Source organism: Temnothorax americanus, unplaced genomic scaffold (assembly GCF_048541705.1).
Source record: "Temnothorax americanus isolate GAGA-0224 unplaced genomic scaffold, ASM4854170v1 Scaffold16, whole genome shotgun sequence".
In the NCBI taxonomy this organism is placed as follows: Eukaryota; Metazoa; Arthropoda; class Insecta; order Hymenoptera; family Formicidae; genus Temnothorax; species Temnothorax americanus.
The window spans coordinates 4,263,069-4,273,553 of record NW_027509297.1 but is presented as its reverse complement, the minus strand read 5'-3'; the positions used below and the strand labels follow the sequence as shown (position 1 = coordinate 4,273,553).

General features: G+C 35.1%; 1 protein-coding gene across 10 annotated transcripts; it reads left to right on the top strand.

The window, feature by feature from the left end:
- Positions 1 to 581: 581 nt before the first annotated feature.
- Positions 582 to 10,485, top strand: Znt77c (Zinc transporter 77C). Of its 10 annotated transcripts, none has more exons than XM_077402931.1 (10): positions 582 to 767; positions 2,672 to 2,801; positions 3,101 to 3,178; positions 5,477 to 5,683; positions 6,706 to 6,816; positions 7,481 to 7,779; positions 8,093 to 8,337; positions 8,693 to 8,871; positions 9,041 to 9,136; positions 9,211 to 10,485. In XM_077402931.1, the coding sequence occupies exons 3-10, from the start codon at positions 3,149 to 3,151 to the stop codon at positions 9,658 to 9,660; spliced, it is 1,617 nt and encodes a 538-aa protein (XP_077259057.1). In that variant the 5' UTR covers positions 582 to 767; positions 2,672 to 2,801; positions 3,101 to 3,148; the 3' UTR covers positions 9,661 to 10,485. The 10 variants fall into 10 exon arrangements, with proteins under 10 accessions (XP_077259057.1, XP_077259064.1, XP_077259059.1 ...); XM_077402933.1 differs by lacking the exon at positions 582 to 767 and adding an exon at positions 2,225 to 2,460 and having other exon boundaries at positions 9,220 to 10,485; XM_077402932.1 differs by lacking the exon at positions 582 to 767 and adding an exon at positions 2,225 to 2,460 and having other exon boundaries at positions 9,214 to 10,485.

Genomic DNA, 10,485 nt, shown 5'->3' with positions numbered 1-10,485 from the left:
TATAAAGTATCTTTTATTTTTAACGTTGTCTTTGAAAAGGTTCCGAAAGTTATATTCATCCAAACATCAATATAATTTTAATCCTGTAATCAAAACTTTATTATTTTGACTTTTGACTTTTCCATTTAGTTATGTATCTGTTCCAACAGTGCAACGTATACGCAACGCCGGCATTCATTGTTCTACTTGTATTTCATTTTTATAGAGTCAAGTCTATAATATATTTAATGCTTTACAACTTTTATCTATATATTATTATATATATTTACATCTCTTTATATAGCACGGCGTTTTACGGCGAGTTAGAGAAAATGTAAAACAACGTGGGTGTTATAGGACTATTCTAGGATACGCGATAATCCTTGAAGTAATACGCGTAAACGCGCTTATCAAGACTTCGATAGCGATAAAGCACAGTCAAGTTTAAACGTCCCTGGATTCATAGTTATCTGATGTTCATTATGACGTCCGAGTCTTTTATTTGATCATTGGATACGCGAGCAGATAATCGGTGGGTTATCGGCTACTGCCTACTTTTATAGCGATCACAATGGACAGCCGATATAATCCACAAGACAAACGTTAGTTCGCCTACGCGATATGCGCGCCGTGCACGCGTTCGGTTGTCCCCGAAGAGATCTCCGGCGCGAATTTCGTAAATAATACGGAATATCAATATATAGGATGCGATACGTGTGTTCCTCTTCCCAAGAGTGCCGATATATTCTCACTGATATCTTCAACAAAACAGTTACCAAAGTTCAGAGGTCAGTACAACTTCCCATTACCATAGCGCGTATAAAGCGTCTCTTCTTCTTCTTCTTCTTCTTCTTCTTCGAGAGAGAGAGAGAGAGAGAGAGAGAGAGAGAGAGAGAGAGAAAGAGAGAGAGAGAGAGAAAAGATCGGAAAAATACATGCACATACGCGTACATACAAACACACGCAGTTTATTTACATGTTTTTTTTTGCACAACGCACGACGTCGTCGTAAAAACGTACACGCGCAAGTAGTATAGCTTTCAGACGCAACTAACTCGTAACGTTAGGACATTCTGCACACAAAAAAATATCATACTACAGCCAAGAAAAGCACGTACTTATCTTATTTTCGTAATAAATAAATTTTGATTTATCACACACAAAAAAAACCGCGTTGACTCTCATGTCCAGTGGGCCTCGTCTGTAACTCTTAACGACAGTTTCATTATCATTATACTTGTGTTGCGCAGATATTATATAGTAAAAAAGCTGCGCAACGACAATATCAAACGATAACGAAACTGTTAAGAGTTCCAGAATAAGTCTACAGATTTAATCTTTATTGTTTGTTATCGAGAGTCCTAGTTATTTAATTTTTATTTTATTTGTTTTAAGTAATAGTTTTCTTCAACAAAAGATATTTTCTTAATACGTTGTAAGATATACTTGGCACAAGTCTTAGAAAAGCTCATCATTTTGTGCTCAAAACAAGACGTTATTCTTCTTTCAAAAATATTATATACTTTAAGTATATACATGTTTCTCTTCCATAAACTCTATAGTAAGTAAACCAACGTCTTGCGTATTACGTAAATATTTTTGTTTCAAGTACTACACTTACTAAAGATCTAGATTATCTAGAATATGTTTTGAATAAATGTGATGCTTGTAATGACTTTATGGTACCGTTGCGGATATTATATAAACTTATCAAATACTTAAAACAAGTAATATTTGCTTCCTGGGAGTATGTACTTTTCTGTGTGTGTGTGTGTGTGTGTGTGTGTGTGTGTGTGTGTGTGTGTGTGTGTGTGTGTGTGTGTGTGTGTGTGTGTGTGTGTGTGTGTGTGTGTGTGTGTGTGTGTGTGTGAATTGGAGAATGTATTAAACAATAATATGTTAAAATACGTGCCACTTCCGTTCCTATTGTATTATTATTATTGTGTAGATTATTCGAATGAGTCTACTGATAAGATAGCAACAATCATGGCATAATGTTCTTCACTCTTCTAGTTCGCCTGACTGGAGAGTCGGGAAAGATCCAGCGCGTAACTATCAAATGTAACTATCTATACCGATCGACGCGTACGCATCTCCTGATGATTTTGTCGCGCTTTTACGTTTACAATAGATTTCACATTGACCGTCCAAAATAACATCGCGTGTGGGAGCGGGACGTTCGTTGTTCAAAGCCTATTACTGCGCCCGGATGTTCGCAACTAACGCTTTGACGGTTCCCCTCTCAGATCTAACACATCAGAAATTTGCGACACGTACACGTTTGACAGGCTACGACGTGCACTCGTTCGTGTCGCTGTGCGTGCCTGTGTCGTCACGACTATGCGCACTCGCTATACTGCACACTCACGTTAGATCAGTCTCAAAACAGGCTGCCCGCGCCGATACGTTCCTCATTTTTCGTTCTCGCAGTCGGATACGAATTTTCTAACTGAATGTTATAAATTAAAAACGCTGAATCACGTAAGAATTAGCATATTAGCGTTTTACAATGCACGATGCCTTTTTACAAAATTATGTTAGTTGCATGTAGACAATATCGTATTCTTAAACACCACGTCCTGTATGTAAAAGAATGTAAAAGGATCCTGTATGTAAATCTTTCAAAGTGCATTAGGATTATATGATTTTAAAACACGTTGCTCGTATTCTCATTTCCGACTTTACGTTGCAGCAGTCAAACGTAGTTATATTTCAATGACGACGAACGTGATCGTTTGACTTTGTTTATTCGCAAAACGATCCATCCAGTGTCTCTTGTCACCGAAATCTCCCGATTTGCGAAATTTGCTGCACGCCGCGATGTAAGTATATAACGGCAACGATTAAACGGATGCATGCACAGTTAACTATAACGTGTCTTGCCGAAGGTCGGCGCCGCGCGGAAACGATCTTGCGTCGTCTTCTTCATCACGTTAACGTCCGACGTGGGCGAGAGTCCTCTCGTCGAGAGTCTTCTCGAACAAGGTAGAGTAACTGCAGACGCCGCGAGATCGGATGGCGACCTTTTTAAAGGCAACACAGAACGCGTCATTTGGCTTAACAAACATCTCCCGCGAAGCGACCGCGGTCAAACATTATAGTGCAGGTACACGAATTTCAGATCTAAGATAAAAATCAAGATCAAGATCGATCAACGCACGCGCACATCATGAAATGCAGATTATCTGACGAAGTGACAGTAAGTGATAATAATATATCACGTCCTCCGTGTAAGGGACAAAGAACTGACAATGGACGTACGAACTGACGGACGGAGAACGACCCGACTCATCGGGTTCAATAGCTAGATAATCGCGAAACGTCTAACCCCGCTCCGTGCTCTAACATCGTTTTGTCCGCACGGCGACTGTCTCGTTCAGTCAGGCGTTCACTTTTTATCAATCTACCCGAGTATCTTTCCGTATACTCGAAAAATGTTGCTTAATCGGTAAAAAACGCGATATTGATCATTCATAAACAATGTTTTTCCTCTTTGCCACCGTACAGTGCAGTGAAACTTTACATCAAAGTGATCTTGACGTCCCGCGGAGCGTTCGTCCGTAAGAATTATAAACAAAGTACGTTTTTGGATAACTCTTTGCTATAGGTACATTTCGTTTTAATTGAAAAAAAAAATTTCTTAAATTAAAACGAAAGGAGTTTTTGGGGGTGGTAAATTAAAATGACACCCTATATATAGGCTATCGAGACTATCTCCGTTCGACGGTCAAACTGTTTTAATACATTTTTTGGATAGAAATAAAAGAACAAGTTTATATAAATGTAGACCTATAAATGTTTCATTCAAAACTTGTAACAAAAATATATATGTTTAAAGTGAGAGAGCGTTATATTAATGGATTTATTTGTTAAAGACGCAAACGTTCGCTGCTAAATATACGAGATGTGTACGATGTACCTTGAGTGCAACGGCGCGTATATGCGAAGATACACGATAATACCTATACACACACACACACACACGTGTGTGCATTAAGAATTATTTTCCTCTTGTCAAAAGCACTTGCAATAAATTTCGACAATGGATGAAACTTTTGCCGAGACGTAACCATTATCAACATATAGAGCGTTAAACAAATATAAAAAAATTAACACTGTTTTATAAAAATTATTTTCTAAACACGTCGTTTCTTTAGAAATCTTTGCGTTAACCCTTAAATATTAAAACAAATCACTTCGTGAATTTTTCTACAAATGGTTTCGTCCAGTTACCCTAAAATAATAAATTTTTTCAGAAAAATTTATTACAACTATTGGATATTTAAATAACTTTATGCTTAAAAAAAATACATAAAGCGTGTTTAAAAAATAGACTCCTTTCTTTATAAGAAAAATTTATCCTTTTTTTTTTATATTTGAATAAAATTTTCTATTTAATATGTACCTATATTATATACAGATTATTGAAATACAGAAAAGAAATGTTTTATTTTTTTTGCGAATGTCACTGATTTATATACAACATATTCTACTAAATATACATGGAAAAATCTTTTATAGTTATTTTTTGTTTATCTCTCTCCTGCTGTAAAAATATATAATTAATAATTATGTTTAGAACTTTAGAAGTAAATAATAAAACAATATAATAAAAAATTAAATGAAAATATAGACGTGTTATATTAAATAAAAAATGGGGAAAAAAGTTTATTTATAAAAAACAGTCTTTGTTCGTGTTGATCCATGGTTCACTTCGTTTGTGATTGACTGAAATTGATTGCTAACGTTTAGATCGATAACGCGTCCAACGTGGAGATTATCTTTATTGATCACGATATGTTCAACACATTTATTTTTATCTTTTTAAATAATATATAAAAGTTTTATTAAAAATTTAATTAAAAAATTCAAGTTTAGTAAAAAATTTAATTAAAAGCCAATCAATTTTGTATGGCGCGTCTGAAAAATATCTCGTAAACAGTAATCTCCCTTCACTGAGCTCATTTTCTTATCTATACGTCATTCTTAAAGAAGCATTATAGCTATTTATCTTCCGTCCTCAACCAAAAGCAAACGTTTGAATTGAACACGTTAAATTCACGTCATTTTTCTTTTGCATTTAAATTGGCCTTTACAAACGCGAAACAAACTGTCACTCAAAGTAAATATTCTATGTACTAAAGTCTAACGTAATCATATACTTAACAAAAAGTAAACTTTTTACAAGCTTACTTTTTGCGAAAAGCACGCGCGTTTTCCATTCACATACAATTCTATTTTTAAGTCGACGGACAGAAAATTTTCAAAAAAAATAAGTAAAATCAATCTGTGGTAAATCCACCAAATTGTATAACGACGATCGAAGATGTCTCTTACAAACTGTCGTAGATAAATTTATGTAAAATCAAATGCGCGTGCAGATAGTATAAAGTGCGTAGTTGAGATAATATTATGTTATAGTAGAGTAACAGTGTGATCGTCCGTGTACGCGATCGTGCTGTAGAGAGTAGAAACATTCACGTGACTTTGCGAGCAGGGTCATATGGCTGTGAAAGAGTGGTTCAGGAGACTACAGCCGGTGCAACTGTACCTGGTGCTGTTCTTCACTACGGCTTTCTTCTTGGTCGAGATCGTCGCCAGTCACATAACACACTCGCTGACTCTGCTCCTCAACGCTTACCACATGCTCTGCAACATTGTGGCACTTGTCGGCTGCATCGCTTCGATCAAGACTTCGATCAAGGTAACCGCGAAAAATCCGCGAAAGCCACATATTCATCAGTTTCACTTGCGCAAAGTGACACAACGCCACGCGCATGATGACATATTATAATCATTCGATCCACGCGGTGTTTATATCGCGTAGCGAATTTATAAATGTGTACTTCTTGCAATGTACGTTATTTCCTTCACAAATGTATGTAATCGTACGAAAAAGAAACTTAACTCTTCGCTAGATAAACAACGTTGATTTTAAGCATCTTAAATAATAACTATCCTTAAAAATCCTTCGCTATTAACGGCCATTATAACCATTATGTCCTGCAGACCTATCTCTGTGATGTACAAAAGTGTACGGCCACTCTAACACGTAACCGATAAATATAAATAAAATTGTAGTAATAAATGGCACATACGTATAAATATGCACAGTTAAAAAAAACTGGGCTCAAATGTTTGAACCTTCTCATATTGTCGTCAACCTTTTTTTATATCTGTTTAGAATAATTTAAATAAAAAAATCAATAAATTGTATGATATAAGACAACAAACTTTGGCTCTATTTCCGCGGTAAAGCATACTCGCGCAGTTCGCTGTCCATACACGGCGGACCTATTCTGTAACAAAAGAGTTGAATACAAAAATACACATACCAAAGTACTGCTACGTACATCTATTTGCGTATACATGTACTTGCGCACGTTAGCATGCAAAACAGATACAAACCTCGAACGAAATCTTACTTTATTGATATATTATTATTATTATTATTATTATTATTATTATTATTATTATTATTATTATTATTATTATTATTATTACGTCCTTAAACTTTTAAGTGGAGAATAGAGCCTCATCTCGAACGAAGGCGGAAGACAACTCAAATCAAGTTTCTTCGAGACATTCGTAGTCGTTTATATTGATATTTGATATAAGAAAGTTTGCATCAAGACTTGCATATTGGCACGTATCGCTTCAATAATTCTAATTATGTTCTTCATGATGCAAATTTGTAATTACTCGTAACGTACGTGTTGCTCACAGTATAGCTATCGGGAAAGATACAACAGTACGTGCAGTTCACTAGGAAATTCGACCATCTGCATTAACGGCGAAGAACAGGATTCTATCACGTCCTTATCAACGAAGACAAAGGTACGGTTTAACGATGTTGAAAAATAGAGATTAAAAGATTAAAATAGAAAACAAAGATTTTTTCATTCTTTTTAATTTTAATAAAAGCCTTTTCTATAAAACTATTTTCGTGAAAGAGTTATATTAAAGAAAATTATATAATTTGTTTATTGCAAATAAATACCCTTATTTTTATAATGTAAAATATTTTTTTGGATCCCAAAAGTGTAATTAAATTTAAAATATTTATATTTAAAAAGAACTAGTGATTTTTTCTTTTATATAATTTTACAATATAAATCTCAAATGATTTTCAAGAGAACTTAAAAAAAATCGAGATAAAGAAAAGAACGTATCATTTTCAATGAAATCTTTATAAGACTATATTAAAATAAAAATTCGTTTACACAAATATAACTGCTATAAATACTTTAAAAAAAAAATCTTTATTTAAAAAGATGAATGTGCGCGCGCGCGCGCGCGCGCGCGCGCGCGTGTGTGTGTGTGTGTGTGTGTGTGTGTGTGTGTGTGTGTGTGTGTGTGTGTGTGTGTGTGTGTGTGTGTGTGTGTGTGTGTGTGTGTGTGTGTGTGTGTGTGTGTGTGTGTGTGTGTGTGTGAATAGTTACTCATTAAAAGTTCTGCTAATAACCGACCGGCACAAATGTAAAAACTTTGCTTTTACCAGGAATCATGGTCAGACAGAAAAATGAAAAACACATTTGGATGGGCCCGAATCGACATCGTTACAATGCTCGTCTGCTGCGTCTTTCTCGCCTCTTTTTGTTTCTCGTTGCTGATGGAAGCACTGCAGACATTGGTGCACATCGATCACCTGGATGAAATGCACCACCCATTGCCAGTGTTGTGCATCGGCGTTTCAGGAATACTTCTGAATGCCTTCTGCTATATCCTCATTGGAGGATTCACGTTCAATCAGGGCATTTTCTTGCACGTCACAAAAAGTGGCGACGTAATATTATGCAGGTGGGTTTTTTTATATAACAATAACTCGAATTACAAGAAATTGGTAAAAAAATATACAATAATTTGGAATATTTGTGTTGCGTACCTTAATATTACTTGCTCGTACAAGATAATAGATCGAGTTACATAAACTTGTCAGTTTTTTAAATTTTTGAAACGTGTATATAATAGTAGAGATTTCTTGCACAAATAATGAGAATTTTCAAGTTTTCGAGATAATTCATCAGATAAAAAATGGTTTGTTGAAATTTTATAAAAGTCGGTTTCACGCATATAAATTTTATTTACCGTAACGTGACACTTAACATTTCAGAAATGTGAGTTCGCAAGAAACAAAGGATGGTGAGCAACAACTGTCTGCGCAGACAAGACGAAGTCCATTGGCGATACCAAAAAGCGAAGGTTTAAGAGAAATGTGTCGAGACGTTCTCGGGTGCGTTTTCGTCATATTAGTGTCAATTTTAGTCTACTTCACCGATTCCGATGTGGCCAAATACATTGACCCGGTCTTCGCTATTATTTCGTCAATTTCTCTATTCGTCCTTTGCTATCCGTACAGTGAGTATATTAATATATTTGATAAATATACACGGAAAGAGAAAAGAAGAAATAAGCAGCATAAATAGTATCTCAACATCTCGAGTACTCGCAACCCGTCGCGTCGCGTAAAAGAGTCACGGTCGGTCTCGCTCCGCGTGTACTTGGCGCGAGACACTACCGTGTCTCTTGATAAATCGCGAATGATACAAAATGATAAACTCGTCGTAAGATAATAATTTAAAGTGTTAATTTATTAGATATCTCTTATTTCATGAATAAAAATAATTTAATTCTTGAAAATACCTTGAGCCGTTTATTTTATCTGCGTACTTTTATTTTCGTACCCTTGTTTGGTTTTTTATTTTTTTTACAGTGAAAGAATCAGGCCTGATATTGTTGCAAACAATTCCAAATCACATCAATATTGCGTGTCTCAAAAGAGAACTGTTGGAAGCTTTTCCGGGTATCGTAAACGTCCATGATTTACACGTATGGCAGTTAGCAAAGCATCAAGCTATTTGCACGGTCCATATTGTTTTTCTGAATCCAATGGTACATAAAAATAACTTTTTCTTTTTAATATAAATTTATTTCAAACACGTTACACACTTGATAAAATACATTTAACAATTTTTTGAAAAAGAAAACGTAGCTTTATTCAATATATATATTTTTTCATTTAATATTAAAAATATAAATTTTTTCAATTTTTTAATTTTAGGTTTATGCTAGTATCACAGATCAAGTTACTGCTTTTTTCATCAAAATGGGCATCACGCAGGTCACTATACAGCCAGAGTTCCACAAGTTTCACAAGGTATCTCATTAATATTGATTATTATCATCTTTAAAAAATTGTTTTATTAAATAATAATCTCGTCTGTATAACAGCAGATAAAGCCGAATACGGAGAAGACTGATTGCTTAATTCGTTGCCACGGGGAACACTGCAGTTCTTCCCAATGTTGCTCGCGAGAAAATTTCTTGGATGATGTGTGCAAGCCAACAAAAGATGCGCACACCATCAGCAGGAAATACGATAAAAAGGAGATAATACCAGCAGCTGCGTGTGCGATTAGCTTGAAAAAATTTACCGTTTACGAGAAGAAAACTCTAGAGCGGGCGGTAAACGATCCAAGAACAAAAGAATCTGCGCATAATCCGACGAACGAAAGTGCTGCATGTCACTCCAACGATAAAGAAATACAAAGCATTTTAAATGTTACGCCTGAAGCTAGTTCCCGTGCGTCAAGTCTAACCGATCAGACATCTACAAGTGTCAATACCGATCGAATATCTGCACGTGCCGATAGCACGCTGGACCACAGTGTCGTATCTTAAGTTTCTTACTTACTGTTCAGATAGATGTTAGTTTTATTTAATACTTTTACCTGGAACACTGGAACTTGCTTGAAAGAGACTATATATGTGATATTCAAAAAAAAACGCAATTTTTTATGCGATTTTTGCCACTTTCATGGCATTTGACAAAGAAACGTGTAGATAAAAATTTTTCAATTTTTATCCAATTATAACTGCAGTAATCAACGTAGTCATGTTAAATATGTCGTTTTATTTTCGACCCAACTGGCCACGTGAAACAAGATTGCACAACGTTTCGACCGAATTCCGGTCCTTATCAAGTGCTTTAATTTAGGTTACACCGATCCGCATAACAAATTTACTTGCATCGTTGACGTGGTGTCCTGACAACGTCATGTAATCATGTTAATATAAAAAAAAAACCAAAGGCACTGTAATCCTTTTTTTAGCAAAAGTCGTATGTTCTCTTTTTTCTAGTAACGATCGTAATAATATTAGGAGGAATATACGGGTTTACTTTTAAAAGTACTGTTAAAATTCAGACACTTGGAAGTTGCAATCCATCTTTTGCAACATAAAATTTCTTTCTTATTATTAGAAAAGAAAAATATAGCATTAACAAAAAATCACTTGATAGTATATAAAAAAATCAGGTACGTGTGTAGATGGAGGAGGTCACCTTATTGGATAACTTTGATTTAAAAGTATGTTGTCAAGGTCACTCTCCCGAGTGACCTTTAGAAGGTTTTCGCCCGCGCTTGTTGTTTATTGAAAAATTGTAAACAAACAAATTTGAGAAATGTAGCAGTTATTTCGAGTATTAAAAAGCATAAATGACTAATA

What these genes read in the sequence shown, in the direction of transcription:
- Znt77c (XM_077402931.1), top strand. Translation starts at nt 3,149, where the DNA reads ATGAAATGCAGATTATCTGACGAAGTGACA. An exon ending in CGATCAAGACTTCGATCAAG is followed by an intron (nt 5,684 to 6,705) that starts GTAACCGCGAAA and finishes TGTTGCTCACAG; the next exon opens with TATAGCTATCGGGAAAGATA. An exon ending in AGTTCCACAAGTTTCACAAG is followed by an intron (nt 9,137 to 9,210) that starts GTATCTCATTAA and finishes TCTGTATAACAG; the next exon opens with CAGATAAAGCCGAATACGGA.